Below are 25888 nucleotides of genomic sequence, written 5' to 3'. Positions count from 1 at the left end.
CCGCCGAAGGCGGAAGCGGAAGCCGCACGTGGAGCCGGTGAGTGGTTGCCGCAGCTTCTGGAAACTTCGTCTCATTGTCATATTTAAAGCGGCGGCGCCGGCTCTGCTCCCCTCCCCTTCTGCCTGCGCACTGAATCGCTGCGTGCGCGGTACTGGGGCCGGCGGCTACAGCGCCGGGATCGAGCGAGCCGAGTCGGGACAGGGCAGAGTAGGGGCCTCCCGTCAGCGGCGCGGCAATGGCCGTGGTTGGTTTTGACCTGGGCTTCCAGAGCTGCTACATTGCTGTGGCGCGGGCTGGCGGCATCGAGACTGTCGCCAACGAGTTCAGCGACCGGTGCACGCCGTGAGTGAGGAGCGCGGTGGAGTGGGGGGCGGTACGGTCCCTGGCGGGTGAGGGGAGCCGGCGCTGGAAACTTTCATGTGGGTGAGGTGTGGGGGAATGTGCCCTAAATGGGACCGGCGCGCTCCCGGTACTCGCCGCCTCCTCCTGGGCTCCGGAGAGGCTGCTGAGGCGCGGGGGTAGGTGTGCCGCGGCGGGGAGACCCAGGGCTGGGACAGAGGTCCGCTGCGAACTGCTGTGGCCGCCTCCACGAGACTGGTAGGAACGTGTTCTGTGGGCACTCACTGACTTGGAAATTGGGGCCAGCCCGCGGTGGGGAGGGAGGCTTCTTGGTTTATGGTGAGGCGGGTTTGAAAAGCCAGCAATTACAAAGTGAGTCCCTCTCGGGACAGCCTGGCTGAAATGGGACACGGGGACGAGGCGCGCACACACTCCGCGGTGCGATGGACTCAGACCTGTTCCAGAGCACTTCTGTTTTAGGCAAAGGTCAGGTACGGGATAACTCATGCTCAGAGCAGGAGTTAGATGTAAAGTTGCGAGCAGCCAAACGAGGATGTAGTCTGCATGTGAGCTCTTAATTGTGATCATTGTATTTAGCTGTTTGGATAAATCGTTGGGAAAAGCCCTGGATTCGAGCCACGGCTTTAAGATGGATAAGCGTCTTACTGTAGTGTTTTACCAAGAGCTGGAAGAGCACTTCAGCAGAAAGACTTTGGTATTTCATTTGCAGTTGTACAAAATGTATTCACGGCAGTCTTAAGTCGGGTTTATTATAAGTACCGAATTAATTAGCCTGTTGTTCTTTTCAGATCGGTAGTTTCGTTTGGATCCAAAAACAGAGCTATCGGTGTCTCGGCTAAAAACCAGGTAGGTCATTTCTTGGCATTCATGCGTAATACTAAATTGGTCAGTGCAAGCTGTTAAAAGTGCCAGTGGGTGTAAAAAGAGCTGACTTGCTGTAGTTACAACCAAATAACTTAATTTGCTTTATCAAGCCTCTTATTCTAGAAATGCTGCACTATGCTGCCATGCTTTCTTCAGAGAAATGCAGGATATTTTTGCTAGAATGCTACTGCCCTCTTCCATTAATGGTAATTTTTTGCAGTTGAACACCTTTCTTTTTTGGCTGTTTTAGGTCATCAAGCTTCTCTTCCTGGTGATTGTGTGTAGGCTTTTTCTTGTACTTGCAGGAATATATTTATAAATACTGTATCTGGTTTCTTAAAATTAGATGCAAAGGGAGATCTTGGCTCAGATTCATAAAGCTGTTCAGATACTTTACTATCTTCGGTTTCACTGAAGGGTATAAACACATTTTAGAAGGTGTAAGTCTTCAGTTTTGAGGATTTGGTTTGTTGGGGGGGTGTTGGTTTTGGTTGGGGTGTTTGTTTTTGTTTTTTTTTTAATTGAGGCGCTCTGAATTTTTTTTTTTTTCATTAAAGTAGTATTTTCAATCTCGAAGGAGAGCTTAATTCTAGAATCTTAGAATAGCTAAATGTAGTGGTTAAAGAAAACCTTAAGTATTACACTCTAGGATGTTACATAACATCTGCTGGTGGAGAGCAAGTGTGCAGCCTCCGCTGGCCTGTGCAGATCTCTCATGTGGTAGAGGGACTGCAGTGGGTTTCCATGGTGAGAGTACCAAAGGAGACTTTCTTTTGCTCTGTTACAGCTGTCCTCTTAATTTTGAATGGTCAAGGCAGTGCAAGTAGATAACATGTTCACAAGTGCACATATACTTTCAGTTACAGGTTAACGTTTGGAGCAATAAAACAAATGCATATGCTCATTTTTCCCTTAAATGCTATTTTAGCATGGCTTTTATTTCAAGTTGGAAACTAGTATGAGTAATCAGTGTGCAGAAGTGAGTTGGTACTCAAAACAGAGTGATCTGATCTGTGTACTCAAGTGTTTCAATGTTATTAGGTTATTCCAGAAAGTGCTTTTTCAAAACCTGAAGTAAGCAGAAAGTGAAGTAGATTCTGTTTCTCAGATTGCATGTCAAAGCATGTGTTTGCAGTGATGAACACCTGTGACTTCAGCTGCCTTCAGACAGATGTTACTATATTGAGTCTTTGATGCTTGGTTGTCCTAGCAGTTGAAACTAAGTATTTTTGCCAGAAGGAAAGGAAAAGTGGCACTTAAATGCTCTGAAATGTTTTAAAATTCACTTGCTGTAAGTGGTCCAGTTTGGCTGGCTACATGAGTTGTGTTTCATGTGTAAATATAAAAGTTTCTTGGTGTGGACAGTTGAGACGTATATTCAGTGTCCTAGGGTGCAGTAGATACTTAAATCAAGAAGTAAAACGAGGGTCTTAAAAATTGAAATGAGGGTCTTAAAAAAACAGCAACAACCAAACCAAAAACTCCCCACCAAATAACCCACAAAACAAGAGGGGGGGAAAAAAACCCAAGCCAAACAAAATCAAAACATTTTTTGACTGTTGACTTCAGCAACATGATTGTGTGTGAAGAGCTCATTATCTCTTTAATGCTTGAGGAGCTGTTGCTGGAGCAAGTTTTCTGAGAATTGTGTTTCCTTTAGGTAAGGCTGGTAGCACTGGAGATGAGAACAGTATGTTACTTGACACACCATAATTCTCAGCTTTCTTAATTGTGACTAAGCGGGAAGATATTAAAACATGCTGAAGACCTAATGGCATACAATTACTCTAAAAATATCTTAAGATCATTTTCATAGAAAAGGCTCTGAGGTTAATTCTAAATTAGGCTATAAATGCTACCAGAGTGCTTGTGCTTCTGTCCACTCCATGTAATCCATGTTCTTTAGCAATACAGCTGTGAATTACATAGCATTCAAATATTCTGTTGTTATGGCTATACAAATAAACAAAACCAGAGCGAGAAACAATCTTGGATCCAGGAACCTAAATACTCTATTGCATTGAAATATTGGAATAGTTTCTGGCATGATTTTTGGCCTGTATTGACCTGCGTTCTTGCTAATAATTGCTGAGCACTGTTTGGCAATTAGAATACGCTAGAGATGATTCCCAGCCCAGAATTTGGGTGTGGTGTCTTACCACACACAGTGCATTCTGAAAGTTACCATTTAATAGTATTAAATAAGTTATAGCCTGCTTCTTTCTCAGGGAGCTTTTCTGTTGCAGAACTGCCATAATTGCATAGTTGTCCAGTATAAGATGCAGCTCGAATTCTTAAATTCCATGATGAAAATTGCGTACAATGAAACTGATGCTTTTTCTTTTGAGGGTAATGAGTGCTAGAAATCTTCCTCAGTATGCTCATCATTTGAGTTAGTACTTTGCAATCTGTTGGTGCTTCCCCAGATCTATTCTGGAGAGAACCATGCACTTTCGTAGTTTCTCCTCAATAGAAAAGGATTCATTCTACTCTGAAATGCTTGCAGTGTCCTTCAGGCCAGCCTAGTTGCTGGTTTCTGTTCTTCATTGCATTCCTGCTAAAGATTGCTTCTGTAGGTGAGTTGGTTCTGTGGGCAGTTCATGCTGTTTAGTGTATCCTTGTTTGGTCTGGTGCAAGAATTTGAGTGGCTGCTAGGTGAACATAAACAGGGAAATTACATGTTTTTTAGAAATGGCTCAGCAGGAGGGGAAAAAGGTATTGAAATATATGGGAAGACGTACCAGCTTGAAACTTGGTAACTGCAAAAACAGTTGTTTGTGCTTAATGTCATGTGGTTTAAAGTGAACAGCTGGAGGTGAAGTGGCTAGGATTGCAGTGCCAGTTTACAATCATTACTACTACTTGTAAAGGTAGCTCCTTATCCTTTAACTATTTGCCTAAATTTGGTGTATAAAGTAGAAGGCACTGTAGATGCTGTTATTTCTTGTCTGATTGCTTCATGGCTTTAGAGATACTTTTATAATACTTAAAATACTTAACATAGTGGTCTGTAAGTACCTATGTCTCTGACTTATATAATCTTCTGTAGTGATGAGCTGATATAAAGTACCAGATAGTAATTACAGGTGTTACAGAAACAGATGTGACGAGTGAGCAGTTGTCTTAAAACTTACGGGCACACAGAACAGCACTGAACATTGCAGGTCAATTTGAGTGGCTTTCTAAATGTCTTGTATTTCTTCACAGCAAATTACTCATGCCCACAACACAGTATCTAACTTCAAGAGATTTCATGGCCGTGCATTTAATGATCCTTTCGTTCAGAAGGAAAAAGAAAAGTTGAGCTATGATCTGGTTCCTATGAAGAATGGTGGAGTTGGAGTAAAGGTAAATTTACTGTGTATCTTTTTGGTGATTATAGCTACATTCAGACATTTACATTTCCACTCCAAGTTATGAAAATACACGTTTCATTTAATTACCCCAAAGGTTTTCTTTAACCTTTCAGTTAAGGAAGAGGTTTTGTATATGAATAGGCATCTGCATCTTTCAGTAGTGGATGTTAACTCTCAAATTAAGGTTTGTTTGCCAGTAATTGCTGAAATGTGAGCTTCCCTGCTGGCAAATTGCACATCCACCTCAAACATTCCATCAGAAAAACTGCAAAGATAATTGCAGGGTCATATGGGTTTACTTCAAAGTGTATTAACCTTTTTGTCACTCTTAAGGGGAATGTACTGCAATAGTCTAATTATGTGGTTACAAATTCTGTATAAATTAGTAAGAACTCAGAATAATTGCTTTGAATGAATGACATGCTTGTCTTTAGTGGACCACTCTGTATAAATTACTTAAAATAGATGTTCAAAACCAGATTGTGCCAGGTTTGACTTGTATTTCAGGGAGTTTGCTGATACAGTGCCAGCTTTTTTTAGAATAGGTGCAGTTAATAACATTATATTCATTTACAGAAATACATAAAAATACTGACACTGAAGTCTTGTTGGCATAACAGACAGTGCTGCTTTACTGATGAAGACCCTAGCTTAGGGCTGTTTGCTGGTTTTCTTCATACGTTGTGCTGGTACCTCAAAACTTGAGTATAGATCAGGCCTAGGTAATGAATAGATTAGAAAAGATTGTACATTACAAGAGTTCTCACAATTCAAGCAAACCAGGAGATGCTTTTTCTGTTTGTAACTTGAGGTTAATGGACGAATTCAGGCAAATCAATGTTTTCCTCTAATTACAGTGTGCGTAGGAGTCTGTATGAGAAAGTGTAGTACTGGGAGAACAATGCTGCTTGGTGTTTCTTCTTTGTTCTCAGACTGCTTGGAACATAAATTAGTAGTTTTTCTATTCTGATTGAAAAAGTTTTAAAAATTGATTCAGCAAGTAATGTTTAGTAAGACAGATGTTTAGAGAAGAACTTTTCTATTAAAACTGAAATGCATAATTTTTCCCCTAGTTGAACCAATGTGAATAAAAACCAAGATGTTTCCTTGCTTCGTCATTGCCACTTACTCTATTACACAGAAAAACAGGTGAATAAGTGAACTGTTGTGCAGTTCTTCCTTCCAGAGACACTTGAGGCATTTGAACAAATGTGTAAAAATGTCAGGGGAAAACAGTCAGCAAGTAATTCTGGAGTTTTTGCTATTGGCAGCAGTTTGAAAATTGATGGCTTTTAAAACTTTTTTTTTAGCATAATGCTGTGTGACTCTGTCTAGTTTTAGTTGCATTTTAGGCTTGTGTCACTTTTAAATTGCTTTCTAGCCATCTGTAGAGCTGATAGTTTTTGATGTTTTCAGTTGTTGAAAATGGAATTACTGCTTCTGTAAACAGTCAGCTGGGAAATTGTAAAGTGAAGTTCTATAATGCCATAGTTAAGCATGTCATGATTGATAGTGTACTAGTCAGTAGTGTATAAAAAAAAATTAAATGTAAGTAATTTTTTCCTTCAGCTGAAATAATTGACTTATTTTACCTGTTTCTTCTTGTTCAGGTTATGTACATGGATGAGGAGCATATCTTCAGTGTGGAACAGATTTCAGCTATGTTATTGACTAAATTAAAGGAGACTGCAGAGAGTAACCTGAAAAAGCCAGTAACAGACTGTGTTATTTCTGTAAGTAATTGTAGTGCACAGGAACATTATGTCTTTTAACTTCAGCTATTGAGGGCATTTTGTTTCTATTCGTGTAGAGTGAAAAAGAACACGGTGTAAGCACATACAAAGGGATTAATACTAACTAGCTTTAGAGCTTTTTGACTTACAGAGATCCCAGGGCCACTTCCATATTCTAGACCCTGACCCACTTCATGAACTCTTTTTTCAAGAGATATCTGAACTTTCAGACCCAGAACATTTCTGGGATGCAGGTATATACCCTTCTGATGCAGCTTGTTTCCATGACTAAGCATACTAATTACTTATTAAAGACACCTTTGCTTATCAAAGTTTGCTCTCTGCCAGCCAAAAGACCTTAGTTTCTCTCCTGTTTATGTTCATCTCAGTGACTGATTGGGGTATTTTGTTTGGTGGTTTGTTTTTTCATTTTTTTTTTTTCAATTTATGACTCCAGAGAAAGTGACCTCAGATAAAGAACAATCATTCCATTGCAAAGCCTGTGTCTAAAATAACATCTGCCTCTGTGTTCTCAATGACTCTTTGAACAAGTCTGTCTCGTGTTGCATCTAGGAATATTTAGTTCTGTTATTATTAGAAGAGTTTGTTCTCCAGTCAATACCTGTGAAGTTACTGTCTTCTGACCTTGTAGTTTCTGTCCCTGAGGTCATCAGAGATCACTGTCCAGCACCAGTGCTAGAGATGTGTAGCAAATTTTCAACAGCATTCCTTCATAATCTCTTAAGACTACTTGCCTCAAATAATTTTGGGCCAAAACAGATTTTGTTTATTTAATGTCCCTTTGTATCCTCACATCTATAATATTGCTGTACTTTTTTTCCCCCTTCCCCCCCCTCTTTACTTTCTTGGGCAGGAGTACATCTACTAATTTTGATAAGATTATTTCATGTCTCTCTCTCAGTAGTACCCAGTTTTATATTTTGCACTAGTGATTAAAGGTCTTAGCATCTGTATACAAATAACTCATTTGTTTCTTGGTAGTGTGTGCTCATGTAAGCTAAGATGATCATTTAATTCCATCTCAGCTTGATTGAACAGAATGAAGTCTTGATACAGTACAATAGTTGCACGTTAAAAGATGTGTATTGAGCGAGTGTCTTCCCCAACGATGAGGATTAGATACAAGCTTTGCACGAATACTTTCAAGTAGACCGTGTGCTGTCTCCTTTTCTGGAATTAAATTCTCATTCTCACCTGCATTCTTCAGGTTCCGTCATTTTTCACAGATGCCGAAAGGAGGTCCCTTCTGGATGCAGCTCAGATTGTTGGATTAAATTGTCTTAGATTAATGAATGACATGACAGCAGGTAAGTAGGGTGAAGTAGCAGTTTCTGCAAAGGAAGGTTGTGGTAGTCTGCAATTACTTACTCTAAGGAACAGGGCTAACTTGAAAAATCAGGCATAAGACACAAATGTTCTAAAAAAAAATACTTCTCTTCTCGTGATGTGCTGTCACTCATTTTAACGTCTCCTGTCTGTAGGGGTAGAAGTGCCACATGCCACAAAGCTTCGGAGATAGTTAGCTGCCTAAGTACTTACTTAGGAGTCACCATGTATGTGAATTACTTGTCCATTTGGTTCACTGTCCAGATTTTGTGGAACACACCTAATGTACAGTTGCAGGATTTAGGTGCTCTTGAAGCATGTTTCTTGATTGTCAATACTTAATAATATCCAAAGCTTTTGTCAGTATAATTGTGGTTTCAAAACATGCACACATACACATACAGAAGGCAATTAATCTCTGCTAATCTGTTCATAACTAAAAACACATGGACAGAGCCTAGTGATCATTCAGGCTTTCTTAAAACAAGCATTCTAAACCCTGTCTTCCTGTATTTTCTATTTGCATTTGAGAGCATTTATTTCATATTTTTAAACGGCATAATAGCTAGCTGTTGTTTCCTGGGGGAAGGCGTCTGTACCAGAAGACTATTACTTGTCTGTTCCTACTGCCCACATGAGTTAGATCAGTAGGGAAGAGTTTACTTTGGGGGAATGCTTCTTGTGAGCATGTTTGGTACATAGCAACTGGATTCATTTTGAATTTTATATTTTATTTTATGAAGGAATAGTAGGGGAGAAAAGAAAAATGGGGACTTTTGGTTTGGCTTTTTTAACAAAAGGCAAATTCTGCTGTGATTTATCAAGTTCTGTTCATTCTTACTTTGAGCTTGGGAAAAAGGGTAATGTGTTCAGTCTGCTCAGAAATATAAATGTTATGTGAATGGACAGACCAATACACAATTCTAGTCAAATATGGATCCCAAGGATAGAGCAGATACATTTAATGAAATAGAATTTTCTATTTTTAATTAACCACCTCTTAATGACTGATTGTGAGAGATTGATGAGTGCTCCTGTTGGGTTGTTACAGACCCCAAAGAATCACCACAAATGAGAATAAGTGCACCAGCTGCAGGGGAACTTCATTAGACACCAGAATCCATAAATCTCAGGTCTCTGAACAGTGGGAAACTTGGCTGTCCTTGTTCCAGATGGGAGAGAGGGAGTTGTTGTCCCTTTCTCCTAAAGCGAGAGAAAGTCAGTGTGACTAAAATATTTCTCTTCAGAATCTGTATTCCTAGCCTTCACTGCTACCTTCTGTAATGATCTAATTCTCTTACCTGATAATTTCTTTGATACCCTGGTATCTTCATCTTGAGATTTTTGTTGTCATACGCAAATTCTATCTCATGCCAAAGCCTCAGCCTTTCCTGTGTAACCATGTAGCTGATGTCTAGTGTTTTATTTATCTTCAGTAACTGCATCACCCTTTTGCCTAGTTTTGGTACTGCTATCCACTCAGAGTGAATGCTGCTGAAGTGTGTTCTGCCTTTTGACAACTTTATCCTGTGTTTATATGCCCCACTGGCTTCCGGTTTACACTTTTGGTGCACTTTGCAAACTGTACTTGCCTGATAATCTGTATAAACTGAGATTCTTCCCTTTTGCAGCCTCTGCTGACCATTTGTGCCATTCTGAGGCAGAGACTTCATGCCTGGGTGATATTCCCTGTAATAGGTTTGGGGTTTATTGTAAGGGTAATCTGTATTTTGAGAACTAGGCAAAGGAAAAAGTAATGAGTTGTTAATAAACAGATCAAAGTAGAAAACCCTCGAAGTTGTTGCCTCTTAGTTTTGCATGCTTAGAGAGCATATATATGACTGAAGAGGGATGTAATGCGTCTCAGATCCTGCAACATACCTCAATGGAATCAAGCTTCCATATAGGTAAGACCTTGCATAAGTCTATGCCTGGATTTGTCTTTCTGCTCTTGATTATGCAGCTTAATATTCACAGGGAAGTGATGTCGTGCGATTGGACACTCACTAGAGATAGCATTGGTAATATCTGATACTTGTTTTGCAGTGGCTCTGAATTATGGAATTTATAAACAAGACCTTCCAGCTCCTGAAGAGAAGCCACGGATAGTTGTGTTTGTTGATATGGGACATTCTGCATTTCAAGTATCAGCCTGTGCATTCAACAAGAGTAAGCTAAAGGTAGTAAGATTAAATGAAAACAAAAGAGTTGATGAGACATTGGAATCAAATAGCCTATTGTAAACGTGCCTTCTTTTTAACATTCTGAAATAGTTTAATGCATAGGAAGTGGCAATGTGTCAAAAGGTGAAGATTTGTTTTTTTTTTTTATCACTGCCCTTCATTTTACAAGGGTGGTTTCAAGTAGAGGCTATAAATTCCTTGCAATACAGCAATCTAAGATACACAGTACAACTGCTATAGTTTATCTTGTTTTATTTAAATGAAAGTGTATGCAGGTTAAAATTGTGAATGCTTAAGATTGTCACCTTTTTACTTAGTCTTAACGTTCATGGCTGATGCATGGGAAGATGATGGCTTGAAGTGCAGATGGAGAGCACTGGCAAGTGCTGTCCCTCAAGGGTCTGTACTGGGACCTGTATTGTTTAGTATTTTTATCAATGTCATAGACAGTGAGATTGAATGCACCATCAGCAAGTTTGCAGGTGACACCAACCTGAGTGGTGCTGTCCATACACCAGAGGGACAGGATGTATCCAGAGGGATCTGGACAAGCTGGAGAGGTGAACCTCATGAGGCTCAAAAAGAGCAAGTGCAGGGTTCTGTACCTGGGGTAGAACAATCCCCACTGTCAGTACAGACTGGGGGAGGAGGTGATAGAAAGCAGCCCTATGGAAAAGGACTTAGGAGTGCTGATGAATGAGAAGCTGGACATGAGCAGGCAGTGTGCACTTGCAGCCTAGAAGGCCAATCACATCCTGGGCTGCATCAAAAGATGTGTGGCCAGCAGATCCAGAGAGGTGATTCTGACTCTTTGCTCTGGTGAGACCTCACCTGGAGTACTGTGTGCAGGTCTGGAGCCCTCAGTAGAGGAAGGACATGGACCTGATGGAGCAGGTCCAGAGGAGGGCCACAAAAATGATCAGGGGGTTGGAGCACCTCTGCTGTGAGGCCAGGCTGAGGGAGCTGGGGTTGTTCAGCCTGGAGAAGAGACGGTTCTTAGGGAGACCTAATAGCAGCCTTCCAGTAGCTGAAGGGGGCCTACAGGAAGGATGGAGAGAGACTGTTTACAAAGGCCTGTGAGGATAGGACATGGGGCAATGGCTTCAAACTAGAGAAGGGCACATTTAGATTTGGTATCAGGAAGAAGTTCTTTACTATGCAGGTGGTGGAACACTGGAACAGGTAGCCCAGGGAGGTGGTTTAGGCCCTTTCCCTGGAGATATTCAAGGTAAGGTTCGATGAAGCCTTGGGCAACCTGATCTATTTGAGGATGCCCCTGCTGACTGTGGGGAGGTCAGACTAGATGACCTTCAGAGGTCCCTTCTGGCCTGGACCACCATTCTATGATTCCATAAGCTAACTTGTCCCTAACCTGTTTTGAAGGAAAGGCTTGCTAATACTAGAAGACTACTGTTCCATTTTATTTTTACTGAGCATAAGACTGAATAGTTTTTTTTCAAACTAGGTACTGGGCATGGCATTTGACCCTTTCCTGGGCGGAAGAAACTTTGATGGGAAGCTAGTAGATTACTTTTGTGCAGAAATAAAATCAAAGTACAAACTGGATCCAAAAACAAAAGTTCGAGCTCTTCTTCGTCTATATCAGGAATGTGAGAAGCTGAAGAAACTAATGAGTTCAAATAGCACAGACATTCCCCTAAATATAGAGTGTTTCATGAATGATACTGATGTGTCTGGAAAAATGAACAGGTGAGCTCTGTACAAGACAGGTGGTTGCTTTGGTGGCTGTATTTCTTAAGCAAGTGTTTCTTTCCATGTTGGAAAAATTAAGTGCAAGTGCTGAATAGCTGTGGCATTTTTGTAATGCTAGAATAACTAAGGCTGTGAAATGTAGTGTTCAGCTACCTGAGCAATGTTTCAGTGTAATGATGCATGCATAAGAAACTTGAATTGTTTTCGTACAATGACGCTTCCTTAAAGCCATGAATTGATGCATGCAAAACAGATCTGGGGTGTGATAACGTATTTAGGCCTCCTGTATATTTTAGGTAACTTAAATTCCATACTGCTCTAAACATAGCAACAACTGAGGCTTTGTTCCTTTTTTTCTGTTCTTACTGTACTGTAGACAGTGGCAGAGAAATGGAGGGCAGAAATGGTGCTTAAGAGGAATCTGGGGTAAATGAAGCGTGTGTCACTGTCTCTCTTGCCACACTCACAGGCACAACTCAATTTGTAGCCACTGCTAGTACTGTAATTGCTGCCAAGAGAGTGGTGGGTTGTTGTTTTTCTTCCCTCTATTTAGGCAGCAGCTTTTCATAGTTAAGGAATTATCAATGGTTTCTATATAGTGATCTGTAACTTCTGCTGAGAGGCAGATATATAGCACCCACCCAAACAATAGCTTTATCTTACTTAACTATATTGATAGCAGTGTAGGAAAATCTGTACGCAGCGGTTTATATATTGTCTTAAACTATGGTTGCCACTTCAGCCTAGTCACAGGGGTGTAGCTTTAAGTCTCTTTGCAGTGTAGTTTACAAACTTGGCCATCATCAGTGTGGAGACAAGAATAACAGGAAACTTCAGTGGTGGCACAGGTATTCTTTGGTTAATTTTGTTTCTTTCCTTAGGTCACAATTTGAAGAATTGTGTGCTGACCTGCTGCAAAGGATAGAGATGCCTCTGCTTTCTTTGATGGAACAAACACAACTGAAAGTTGAAGACGTAACTGCTGTAGAGATTGTGGGAGGAGCAACCCGCATTCCTGCTGTCAAGGAGAGGATTGCTAAATTCTTTGGCAAGGATGTCAGTACAACACTGAATGCAGATGAAGCCATAGCTAGGGGCTGTGCTCTGCAGGTATAGTACTGACAATAATTGATGAAGGCTGCATTTCTTGAAAGCACTTCTCAGAAGAGTTAGCCAAGTAGTTAAATGTCAGAAGTGGTCCAAGAACACAAGGGAACATACATGTTCATTGGATCTTTTTATTGGACTATGCTTTTTAAAAAGTACAAAGTACTCCTCTGCAGTGCAGTACTTTACTGAAATGCTGATTCTGGGTGTATTCTGTAGGCAGTTCACTCTTCAAAAGAACAGAGTCTAGGAATCTATAATGAGAGAAATTTAAGACCTTGTCAAGCTGAGGGAAGAGATATTTTTAATCCATAAAGTGTATAAGTATCATCTATGGAGAGCCCAAAACACAGCAAGCATGGATTTTCCTGGTATTCAGTTTTCCATCAACATGATTTACTTCTATCTCACTCCACGTTTTTAGTTTTCACCTAATGAACTAAATTTTACAGCAAACTGCTCATTCTTCCTTCTTCCTTTTCCCTTTTACTTATTTCACCCTTTTTTTTTTTTTACTTGTTTCTTTATCCCATCTCACTAATTGTTTTCCATTAGTGTCAGTCAGTTGTCTCCAAGGAAAGGAGGAGGACCAGTAGGGTAAACACCGCTTTATTTATGACTAATGCAGCACTTCCTTTCTGTAGTCAATCTGCCAGGCTTCACCATACTTGTACTTGGACCATCGGTCACCGTACCACAAGGGCTTGATCCGCTTTGCCTGCTTAATAGCAGCACAAATGACATTTCCATGGATGCTATCACACAAGTCATCCATGACTGTGACATTTGGCCACGTTGGGTGCCAAAAATAAAAAGTGTGTCGGTGTGAGTTGAAATTCCCCCCCCACCAACAATAACCAGGCTAGCCCAGTCTGGAAGCAAATGAAAAGCTGTATTTACAAGCAGATGAAATGCAATGAATATGTACAAATATACAAAATTCACAACACTTACATATACAATCAATAGAAAAGCACAACCAAGCTCCCTTTGCTTCCCCCCAAGGGGACCCTCCCAAAGGGGGCCTCCCTCTCCCAGGAGCTCCCCCCCCCAGACCCCCCTGGACAGAGAAGCAGAGTTAGTTAAGCAGAAAGTTGTTAACTTAGCTGCCAAGGTCAGTACGTGTTATCTTCAGCCAGAAGAGAAGAAGAAACAGCAGCCAGACAGCCCAGCAACTGCCCCCACTGCAGAACACAGAATGTGCCGAATGCCTACTTTGTTTTGGGTAATAGTTCTTAAACATTTCTATCTATCCAATGGAAGTGTTTAGAACAATCGTTATTTTGCTTTCTTACACCCAATAGTGACTTATTTACATTCTTTCACTTTCTCTGTTCTGAACTTTGCAAGGAAAAATTAAAAAGACAGTTTCAAACCATCACACTTTCTTTACAATTACAGAATCATAGAACAATAGGGGTCGGAAGGGGCCTCTGGTGATTATCTAGTCCAACCCCCTGCCCCCCACACCTGCCATAGTTATCTTTGTAGTCTTTCTCTGTCGTTGAACTGGGGACCCCAGAACTGGTATTCATTTAGACTGTTACTTTTTTTGCAAGCTATGGTAAGCCTTAAGTCCAAAAGTCCTGCTAACCCAGAGAATATGAACGCTTCTGTGTGAGGTCTATGTTTTCTTATCATATGCTGTTGAAATCAAGTAAAAACACAGTTCTCTTACTTAAGATGCTTAGCTGTCTTGAGAGCAGGTGGAGTACAGCAGTTAGACAAAATTTAATGCATATCTGTTTTTTGTTTTAGTGTGCAATTCTTTCTCCAGCTTTTAAAGTGAGAGAGTTCTCTGTGGCAGATGCTACGCCATTCCCAATATCTCTGTTATGGAACACAGAAGGAGAGGACACTGAAGGGTAGGTAGCTCAAACTACAGTTCTATGGAGCTTTTAGCTTCAAGGATAATATTCTTGGTTGTATTTAAGTTAGGATCTTGGCATTCTGATGCAAAAAACCTGTATGCCATGTACCAGAGATGATTAACACTGGAGACTGTGAAGTCATGCATTCAAATTTTAACCACAGCTTGCTCATACACTTAAAAAAAAAGGCGACTGAATGAAGTACCAAGCACTATCTTGTTTTGCATTGCCCTTGTTTGGTTGCCAGGTTTTGGAATACAAAATGAACTAGAACAACTGCTGGATCCTCATCCCACTTTCCTTTCTGGCCTGTTCATACTCAAGGTGTTCCTAACACCTATCTGGATTATTGTTTTAGTAGGAACATTATGCAATACGTAAATATGAGTTTACGTGGATCCATTTGTCTGGCTGTAAACGGAAGCAAGGATTTAAATCTTGCAGTTTCGTAAGAGAAACTTCTTGCGATTGCAGCGTTCCAGGACTGAACTCCTTGCTGCTAACTGAACCATGCCTGTGGGAAATGCAGTTGCTGTTCAGGTTGTAAAGAGGTCTGATTTTAGCTTTTGGGAATTTTAGAGTTCTAGTTGGACCTGCTCTCATACCTTTCTGATTCTTTGTAATTCAGCCTTCTTTTTTGTCTGTCTTCTGTGAAGATGCAGAACCTAATTATTCTGTCGTATGCTTCTAAGCCAACTTATGGGTTCCCACTGTAGGTGAAGCCTTTATTTTATCACATTTCGATGAGATCCTCCCATAGTTAGGAGACATAACTCAGCTGGAAATGCGAATCAGGCTGGCATGGTAGCTGACAGGTCCCTACAGGAAGAACATAACATAAAACGGGTTTGTGTCATATCATGGAATGAGTAATAGCCTGGTGTCAGGGTTCTCAGCTGAGCTGCAGAAAGTAAGTGAGTAAGGAATTAACAGGGCTATAATTAGCATTTTGAGACTGACTGAGGAAGGGTGCAAATTATGATTTAAATTATGCTATTCCAAGCTCATAATAATATCTTTGCAGGAAACAAGTTTTGGAGGTCTGCCGATAGTCTGTCACTGAGTTGGCCATCTACATCTAAACTTCCTTGCTTCTGAAACTCAAAATTAGTGTAACAGGACAATTTCCCATGACAGTAACAAACAGTATTTTTTTTCTCCCTTCCCATACAGTAGTGGAGTATCTATTTTTGAAATTGCTCAGAAGAGTAAACATGGCAAAACATGGCAATGTTTCTCTGAAGAGTTCTGACCCTAGATCAAAGCCTTTCAGCTCAAATAGTCTGCTGAAAGTGATGTTTTTCTTTTAATTATAGGGTTCATGAGGTCTTCAGCAGAAATCATGCAGCACCATTCTCCAAGGTCCTTACATTTTATAGGAAAGGTCCATTTGAATTAGAAGCTTTTTATTCTGATCCTAATGGAGTCCCATATCCTGAGCCAAAAATTGGTAAGTAGTTATCCTGGAAATGGTGTTATCTTACGTTCTTTCATTTTAAATCAATTATGTAACTGTGTTGTGTTACAGTATGTTTATATGATGTATATATTTAGGGTTTGTGTCTGAAGAACTCAATTTTAAATTCTCCAGTTCCATAGGAAACTGAATTTTTGAAATATTTCCTAGCTTCTAAAGTTGCCACAGTCCAGTGAAGAAATAAGGGGAAACTGTAGCCCAATGCCCACAGCTAGAATGGGGCCATCACTGCAAAATATAACTTCAAAACTTTTTAAATCTTATTTTCTGCTTATCAATAAAGCACACTAGGAATAGTTGAAAAGTATGCCTGTGGATATAAAACTTAAACATGTTTTGAGTGAATAGTTGATGTTTTTCCTATATTTTCTGCATTTGTCATAATGCTCAGTAAGTTTTAATCAAGGCAGCCTGAAATAGTGGCAGCTACAGTATTGATTTGAATTGTCTAGGTAATATTTATAAGTAGGTCTTTCATCTTTTTTTACTAATCACAACATTGAGAGTGACACAAAGGGTTCACAGTGTGGTTAGTTAGAAAAAGATGATGGTAAAGACAGGCTAATTAAATAATTGCTCTTGAGCTCAAAGAATGCAATTAAATGTTGTATGTTTGCATGTGAAGTTAAGATAAAGCTATTACTAGCTGTCAAGTAATTGATTTGTTTTGTTAGAAAGCTCAGCTTTTTTTTTTTTCCAGAGTTGAAGAAATGACATATCTTGGTTAAGTATTTGACATACAGCTGTTCTGTTGGTTAACAATGCACTTAAAATACAGTATCCACCAGAACTGTAGCATTAAAGATAAGCTTTATAACCTTTTGAGTAGGTGGGAGTGTGTATATGTGTATATGTATGTGAGCGTATATATATATATGTGTAGGGCAAAAGCATCTCCCATTTGGTTTACCAGTATTTCAGCTAATACCTAATGCACTACAAAGTTATCAAAAACTATTAATCTAATAGGAAACATAAGCTACTTCAAAATAGGGAACATAACTGATATGGTTGTTTTGCTGAGAGGTTAGAATAGAGTGTCTTAGAAACCAGTGTAATATTTCATGGTCACAACAAATGCAGACTTCCTTTCATATTAACTCTTACCATAATGACTGGCAGTGGACTTTGTGTTCAATTCATATGACTCTAACAAATGAGGTATTTAAGTGCTGTTCTGCAAACTGGCAAGAACAGAACTAAAAATCAGACTGGTTTTGACTCACTTGCTGATTAACTCTGCTCAGAACAGAATTGTTCAGTAGTCCTAGAAGGTGAGTCAGTAGTTCTGATGAGGCTACCAAAAGGGAGGACAGATCATAACTGCAATATTCTTGGTTTTACAAGAGAGGATGATCATATTCTTTAGCCTATAAAGTAAGGAGGTTAAAGGTTGTATACTTGGGATTTAGATGGATCGATGAAGGAAATGGTGTGTGTGAGCATGTGTATGTCCAGTCTGTGATGAAACCACTGAATGTGTACTTCGTGCCTATTCAGACATCTCAGTCTCCAGGTCACTGTTTTGGTGATACACATACAGACATGTAGTATGCAGGAAAAATGCCTGCTCTTAATGTCAAGGAGATCTGGTTCTTTATTAACTGTTAAACTAGTTGTCTGTCTTAGTTTCACTATGCTCACTTACAGTGTTGTGTGAGTTACAAAATTACTACGTTCTGCCCTGGAGTAAAAGGTAATGAATGGCAGCCTTACATGGGTGTTAGCAGCTGATAAGAACACTTCCAGAAACGCTTCCTATGTTGGGTGGTAATTCCTATTAACAAGACATACCACTTACCATTGGCATTAATATTTGTCTATATTTTTCTTTTATCCCACAATAGCATCACAGATAGTAAGGGGGAATTAGCTTTTACTCTTTATATTTACTTTGTTGCTAGTGGTAGAGAACCTATCCAAGATGGTGAATGCAAATGTTCTCATTTTTTATTTTTTTTCAGGTAAGTTAGCTGAAAAGTAGCATATTTTTAGTTTTTTCTAGTGCTCATTTGATTTGTGGAGGACCATGAGATGAGCACAAAGCTTCATCAACTGCTTAGAAAATGTGTCCTCTGTGAAAAAGGGAGGTGTTTTCCTGGCTCTGTAATATTACCTATTTAATTCCACAATGTGAATATGGATTCTTTTGTTTTTAGGTAGGTATGTTATCCAGAATGTGGCCGCCCAGAAAGATGGAGAGAAATCTAAAGTCAAAGTGAAAGTCCGTGTCAATACTCATGGCATTTTCAGTGTGTCCACTGCATCCATGGTAGAACCAGTTAAAAATGAAGAGAGTGAAGATGTTGTAGTTGAGACTGAAGTTGAATCTCAGGACCAGAGGCCTATTGAAACCTTAAGTGATGTAAGTTGACTTTTCTTGTGGGTGAATGTCATTATTGATGTGTTCTGCTGTGGCATACTCTGGAAGGAAAATACCTTCTTCCACAGAACCAAAGTGAGGTTAATTTTGAGATGTTTGTAGCTTTTGGGAAATAAAATGTCATAATAACAGGAGAAAATTTGGAGAAAATTTGTATATCTTGAAAGTGTGAGGATTTCAAAATAAATTATTGGGCAAAGTGCCAAATAACAAGCAGGTGGGTTGCTTGAGGATGGGGTTATTTACAGCTGTTGCAGTTATCAGACTGTTCCAATAGCAAAACTTGGTTTGGATTATTAGTCATCCATCTGTTAAAAGGATTTGTGCTCAAGACTTCATACTACTAAAGGTTTTTTGACACTTTCTTTGACAGGGAAGTCTGGATTGTTTTCTACATCGTGGTAGGGGAGGGCAACACTGGGGAGTAGTGCAGCATCGTTATGGCATACTTGTTTTAATAGTTTTCTGAGGGGGGAAGAAAACACCTTAAAAGCTACGACTCAATAAATTAAAAGCCACTTCTTGCAAGGGAAAGTGGCAGCACACATACCACGTTACATGACTATTGTGCTGGCACTGGTAGCGTTTTCACTATGTCCTTCTGAACTTGGACCTAGTCTGTATCTCCGTTAGTTAAAAGCATGTGTGTTTCTGCCTGTGCACAGAATGCTCCGTAGGGCACTCGGTACAGTATGTGCGTTAGAAGTGAGGTGCCCTATAACTTACATCAAATACAAGTGCACATGCCTTCTACATCCTTTGTGCCTGGGCTTTCATTTCAGAAAAATAGCCAGCAAGAGAACAGTGAGGCTGGAACACAGTCCCAGGTACAAACTGATGGTCAGCAAACGTCACAGTCTCCCCCTTCATCAGAACCTCCCTCTGAAGAAAACAAAATTCCAGATGTCAAGAAAGTGAGTGACCCTTTAACTCTGTTGAAAGTATTATGTTCTATAATGGTAGCTTTCAAAATGGTAACACATTCCAGGAGAAAGTAAGGAACCTGGTACTTGGAAACTTTTACATTTTTATCTCTTCTATTGTGAAAAATAATGTATATATCTCATGGTAATTCTCATGCAGAGTTTGCAAAAGAGTTCCTGCAAGGAATCTTTCTATCACTTCCCTGTCTTCATGTGTATTGTACAGTTAATTTGGGTTGCAGACATTTCAATTTGTTTAACAGCTATTAAAGGCCAAGCTTAATAAGCCTGCTGAGGGAAGTGGGGATCAGGAAAACACATGCCCACATGATACTGCTAACAGTTTGCTCTGTCATCTGTATAAGACAAAAAATGTTTTGGATTAATCTTAGCACTGTCAGCATCACTAGTGAAGTGCTAAGCTACAGATGGGCACTTCTGGAAAACCTGCAAATACACTAGGTATCTGAGAAATGGCCTTTCTGTAGCTTGGTACTTCATGTCCATGAAATAGGCTGTAAGTGGACTAGGATAGGAGGTGAAATTCCCTGAAAGACCGTCACAAGTATATTTTGAAGATTCTGAAAGAGCATGGGAAATTCCTGCATGTTTTTCCTGTGAATGTTTCTTTAATCGTAATGCTACATCATCAGAAGAAAGTCAGGAAAATGATCTTATTTTTCTTCTCTCCAACTCAGACAAATGAGAAGAAGGGTGATCAGCCTCCAGAAGCTAAAAAACCCAAAATAAAAGTGAAGAATGTGGAACTACCTATTGAAGCTAACTTGGTTTGGCAGTTAGGAAAAGATCTCCTCAATATGTATATTGAAACAGAGGTGAGTTAGTGTGTCTTAGACTGCTTTCTTGATTGCGTTCTAACGGTTTTTCTACTTTTCAAGGCAATCTCTGGTCTTTTGCTGTAACCCTAGAGTGTGGATTCAAATAACTTACAGTGAGCTAATACACCATTCAGATTTAACACAGCTGACAAATACTAACCAGAAAGATTGTTGTTTATAGCAGTAGTATCAGAGCAGTGATGCAAGGAATGACATCACAGATTAGTTCAAGCCTTTAGAATCAGAAGTGCAGCCCATTTCTTCAGGTGAGTCCACTGCATAGCAGTAAGAATTCCAACAGTTACATGAACCAAGGCCTCTGAGCCATTACTGTCTTTACAGGAGCTGTGCTTCTAGAATGTCGTTTGAACATAATTATTTTTCATTAAAATTTTCTGTGGTTATACAGGGAAAGATGATTATGCAAGACAAACTGGAAAAAGAAAGAAATGATGCAAAGAACGCAGTAGAAGAATATGTGTATGAGTTCAGGGACAAGTTGTCTGGACCATATGAAAAGTTTGTTTGTGAAAAGGTAGGCTATGGCTTCAGGGGCTTCTCTGAAAACACCAAATACTACTTACGTGTTCCTTGGTCAAGTTTTCTTACAGCTGAAACACAATTTGAATGATGACTGGGACTGATCCAGAATTAGCTAATAGTAATATCCCTTAAAATAACTTTACTCAGTGTTATTGTAACCATACCAAAAAAGATGCAATAAAGCCACACCCCAAGCATTGGCCTAATCAAGGACAAGGCTACAGATGCTACCTATGTTGTAAATCTGTGGTTTAAATGACTTAATTAGGCAAAAACTGCAGTGGCAATGTAATTTTTATGTAGAAGGCTAAGAATTACTATGTATATTTACCAGTGTCCTGTTACTGCAAGACAAGCACAGTCAATTGGTGCATATTCTATTGTCTAACATGTCAAATTATATTGACACATAGGATCTGCAGGGGTTCTCTGCACTCCTAACAGAGACAGAAGGGTGGCTGTATGAAGAGGGTGAAGATGAAGCTAAGCAGGTGTATGTAGACAAATTGGAGGATTTAAAGGTAGGTTTGTTAGTATGCCCAAAATGTAAAATTTGTAAAACATAACAGAAAACAATGTTAATGAACATGCATGAATCATATAATGCATAGTAATTGCCTTTTCCAGAAATTAGGAACTCCAATTGAAATGCGCTATCAAGAAGCAGAAGAACGACCAAAGCTGTTAGAAGAATTGAGACACAGGCTCCAGTATTATATTGCAATAGCTGGGGAATTCAGGAATAAAGTAAGTGGCCTCAAAGTATACTTTTCTTTTTACTATGTAGTATTTCATTGAAGCTCACCAGCAGACAGAGGCTTCAAATACGTTCTCAGATGAGCTGCAGCCTACTGTAATAGGTTGCAAATTTTACACTGTGAATGTTTCCCAGTACTGGAAATAAATCTTAGTGTCATATATTGATATTCTGGATGTTTTCAGGTCAGAAAGGGAAAGGACATGCTCACAAAGAGTGAGCTTAGACTGGGGTTGATACTTAGAAAGCTAATGAGACTTTTTTTAGAAGTCTGCTCTTCCATTTCTTTTGGGAACGAGAATTGTACTGTGGTGAGAAGCATTAGTGTAAAAGCTGCTCAGGATAAACTAAACCGTCCAGCTTTATTATACATGGGTGTCTGGATTTGGGTGTCTTTTTTCCTATTGGTATTTGAAGATTACTTTCTTGATAAGCATTCCTGCTTTTGAAAATGTATTCCTTGGGTTTAAACTAAGGAATTTTAATAGGGGAGCTCACAGTGCTCTAGCTGAATCAGATTGAGATTCGCATCAGAAACAATTAGGTTCTCACAGCTACAGATCACAAAATTGTCAAGTGATTCAGTAGTGTTACAGTCTTGAAATGACTGGTATAATTGGAAATAGTACATTTAAGACTTGAATTCATATTTAGAATTCTTAACTGAAATTATAGGTTGCTGAGTAGGCCCTTCTCCCAATAACTAGTGCAGCAACTCTGATTCTTTCCTCTTCTGTCTAAACTACCTTGGGTTCATGTAAGACTCTCCAGCAGGGAGTGGATTCTTTTTCTTTTTTTTTCATCAGCCTTCTTAAGAATGTTGCATTTTATTGTGACCTGTTTGCAAAGCCTATGCTTCCTCTGTGAACTAGATTTCTTGTTGGATAATTGGGCAAAGGAGAGTTTTTTGTTTTTTTTTTTCACGTCTGAATTAGCTGTCTCTTGCTCTAACAAATCTGACTTGTTACCAACTTTATTTTGAAAATCAGTAAAAATTCTAAGTTATGAATTGGGATGAATTGTTGGCATGACTTGATGACAGTAAACTTGATATTATTAATTAATACTTTTGTATTTGGGCAGGATGAGAAATACATCCATATTGATGAAATGGAAATGATGAAAGTAGAGAAGTGTGTTAGTGAAGTGGTAGAGTGGATGAATAATGCTGTGAGTGCACAGGCTAAGAAGACCTTAGATCAGGATCCAGCTGTGCGTTCCAGTGAAATTAAGGCAAAGCTACAGGTAAGTACCATAAACTAATCTGAGAGGCTAGTGCTAAAGCTAGACTGATACCTGTACCCCTTCCTTTCCCTCAATTTCATCTTGCTGCTCCAGTGTTCTTAAAAGAAAGTACAGGCAGAAGGAGATCCCGTAGAAAGCAGTGGAGCTTATTGACATTTTGTCTTCCAGTCACTTTTAAAAACTCAGGTAGCTTTTCACTGTTACTGGTAGGCACAAAATAGTCCTGAAACACCCCCTTTCCCCCAGTGGGAAATCCAAAATACTAAGTTGATTTTTTCACACAAAACTCCTGAAAGTAAACCAGTTAACTTATTCCAAGCACTGTTTGGACTTGGGGAAACAAATACAGAAGCAAGTTTCAAGCAGTCATTTGGGCATAGATCTCTTCACACTAGTGAAGCTGGTGTCTCCTTAAATGTATTTAATCTGATCACATCTTCTCCTTTTCTTTTAGGAGTTAAACAATGTATGTGAGCCTGTTGTGACACAACCTAAACCAAAAGTTGACTCTCCTAAGGAGGAAAACCCTTTGAATGAACAGAGTGACTATAAAACTGAAGAGATGGGAGAAGATGAAAAAACTCCAGAAATGCCTCAGCAAAACGGTGAATGTCATCCAAATGATCAAAACACCATTAACATGGACTTGGACTAAACCACTGCACTTGCAGCAAATTGATTGATTCATCCCATGACAGAAGATATTTTTGCTGTTGTATGTGGTATGGGGATGGGAATGCATTGTTTTGGGAACTATTTATATTTTTGTTTTTCCAAGATTTGTCTGGGATATGTTGTGTTACGGGAGGAAGAACAGTAACAGTGTTGGTCATGACTATCCTAAAAGGAAAATTGCCTTGGTAACTTTCAGATTCCTGTGGAATTGTGAGTTCATACTAAGCTTCTGTGCAGTATTTAACCATTTGCATCACTAAAGATGAAAAGAAGCCCTTGCTCTGAAATATGCAGCTTCTTCAAAAGGTTGTAATCAAAACCTTTGTAGGCATTTGTAGATGCCAAGGTAGTTTTTCTTTCCTCTGGACATCTCTCTGGGTATGTCAGTAAAAAGCTGGTGTCCATCCTGTTCATAAGGACTTTCCAGAAGAAATCCTTCTGTTCTAAGGTTTTTGATTGTTGCAGTCCAAAGCACTTAGCAGGTAGTAAGATGGTGGAATGTGTTAGTAGCATGCAGAAACGCTTCTGTTTCATCTCTTGCTAAACAATACATTTTTTTCATGCGGGATACATAAAATGAAGGAAATGCTAATTCTGTTAGTGTTATTGTGAAGCTTTCTAATGAGCTTTAAAATAAAGTTCACTTTACTGGTTTCTCCTGACTCGTTGGGTTTAGCTGTTTTCAGTACCTCTGGTGTAAGAGTTGCCATTTTCATGGTTTGTGACAGGCTGTCGCTTTGTGTTCTCTCTGTGTGAGAATCAGAAAAAAGCTTAAAAGAAGTTGAAAATAACTCGGCTGCTTTCTTTTCTTTGCCCCAAAGGTTGTACACATCTGAAGGAACTTGGAAACTCCATAGGTGTTAAGGCATAGGACAAAATTTGCAGCACACCAGAACACTGTAGTTTAGAGACAATCTGCAGTTCAGAATGTTTTAAAACCTGGTTTAATACTTAGGCCAGGCTCTGCTGCCTTTTATTACAGGCTGAACTGAAACAGTAAGATGAGATTTTGGGCCTGTTTTGCTGAGCAGGTGGCTCTGCTTAGATCTTGGTAAAGTTCTTTACAATGAAGAGTTCCTCTCAAGTAGATCTGTGTAGTCTGATGAAGATTATTTTTAGGTACTTGGAGCAAGGGAGGATGCTAATAGAGATTGTATCCTCTGCTGTAGATGTGAATTTACAGCTAGGGATTTGGGCACCTGAAGAAGTACTGAGGGAAAGCTTTTTCTTGAAAGCCTATTCCAAAGGATGTTCTCTACTGATGCACTGGAGTACACAGACTCCATATAAAAGCATGTGAAACTAGATGCTGGAAGATCAGTGTCATTAAGTGCAAAGACTTTTGTGTTTGCTTTGGTTTGTGGGTTTGTTTGTTTTTGTGGTTGGTTGGGTTGGGGTTTTTTTGTGGGTTTGGGTTTGGTTTTGTGGGGTTTTTTGGGGGGGGTGTTTTTTTTGTGGTTTGTTTTTGTTTTGGAGGATTTTAGATGTTTTTTGTGTGTGCATGTGTGTGCATTGGTTTTTCCCTGTTTTTTTGTTTTGTTTTTAGTGGTGATGGTTTCTTTGGGTTTGGGGTTTTTGTTTTTTTAAATATTGTGAGTCCAGCAGTATTGTGTCTGTAGCAAAACCAAAAGAAGAAAAGATAAATTAGTCCCATTGGCACTACTGTAGAGGGGGGGAGTACAGGTGAGAGGTCTGCAGCTTTCTAGGGCCAACTGATGGCAAGTGGTTTTAGCAGCACCTTAAGTTTTCTTGCAGCCAGGGGCAGGAGAAATGCTACAGTACATAATGCAGCTTCCCATAGTAGTGCCTGATTTTTGGCACCACTATAAGCAGTTGGAGTATCAAAATGCAGATAGATCCCTCTTACTGGCTACTTTGAGCTGCCTGTTCTTGCCTTTGCTGATCCATTACACAGTTGTGTACATTAGGGTAGCACTAAAAGTACTTGGATTGTTCCCTTTTTCCTAGAGCTAAAGAATAGAAAATCAGACTGTATTTCAAAGCCATGTTTGGAGCCCAGATGGGTATTTCTGTGTTGGTACCAGCAGAGCAATAACATCAAGGGTCAAGTCCTTGTAACAGAGTAATGATTGCTTAGATAATTGCTGATATTGAAATTATGGTTCTAGCACCATAGAAGATACGAACTTAGTATTTTGCAAAATTAGTAGGGTGCTGTAGCAGGAAGGTTAGCCTGATCTGAGGAAAACTGTAAAGATGTTTCAAATAGACTTCTGCAAGGACATCTTGTCCTGATTCTACAAAAAGCAGCTTTGCTGGCCCAGGAGTAATGAATTGTCTTGTGTTCAGTTACCTCCACAGAAGGTACTGCTCTAATTTTCCTCTAATGAACCTCACAGAAGCGCACAGAAAACAGACAAATCTGGGATTTTCCAGATTTCTGGAACATTAACTATTTTGTAGCGACTGATGTGGTATGGTAAGTGTTTGCTGATGACACAAAGCTGGCTGGAGTGGCTGACACACCAGAGGATTTTGCAGCCATTCAAT

At 39.6% G+C, this 25888-nt stretch overlaps 1 protein-coding gene across 2 annotated transcripts; it reads left to right on the top strand.

Annotated features, from left to right (window-relative positions):
- Positions 1-236: 236 nt before the first annotated feature.
- Positions 237-24015, top strand: HSPH1 (heat shock protein family H (Hsp110) member 1). Of its 2 annotated transcripts, XM_054390735.1 has the most exons (18): positions 237-343; positions 1150-1207; positions 4433-4573; positions 6192-6314; positions 7543-7642; positions 9708-9841; positions 11310-11554; positions 12439-12667; positions 14423-14529; positions 15852-15985; positions 18172-18377; positions 19178-19309; positions 20017-20154; positions 20567-20692; positions 21114-21221; positions 21328-21447; positions 22541-22702; positions 23157-24015. In XM_054390735.1, exons 1-18 carry the CDS (start codon positions 237-239, stop codon positions 23355-23357), a joined length of 2571 nt encoding a protein of 856 aa, XP_054246710.1. In that variant the 3' UTR covers positions 23358-24015. The 2 variants fall into 2 exon arrangements, with proteins under 2 accessions (XP_054246710.1, XP_054246718.1); XM_054390743.1 differs by lacking the exon at positions 19178-19309.
- The last annotated feature ends 1873 nt before the right edge of the window (positions 24016-25888 follow it).

This window comes from Indicator indicator, chromosome 1 (genome assembly GCF_027791375.1).
Source record: "Indicator indicator isolate 239-I01 chromosome 1, UM_Iind_1.1, whole genome shotgun sequence".
Taxonomy (NCBI): domain Eukaryota; kingdom Metazoa; phylum Chordata; class Aves; order Piciformes; family Indicatoridae; genus Indicator; species Indicator indicator.
Note: the sequence above shows the minus strand (reverse complement) of the source record. Positions and strands in the feature narration are given on the sequence as shown.

Excerpts from the sequence above, each read along its gene's own strand:
- HSPH1 (XM_054390735.1), top strand. The coding sequence starts at position 237 with ATGGCCGTGGTTGGTTTTGACCTGGGCTTCCAGAGCTGCTACATTGCT. Across the intron at positions 4,574-6,191 it reads ATGGTGGAGTTGGAGTAAAG|GTTATGTACATGGATGAGGA; the intron begins GTAAATTTACTG and ends CTTCTTGTTCAG. Across the intron at positions 9,842-11,309 it reads TCAACAAGAGTAAGCTAAAG|GTACTGGGCATGGCATTTGA; the intron begins GTAGTAAGATTA and ends TTTTCAAACTAG.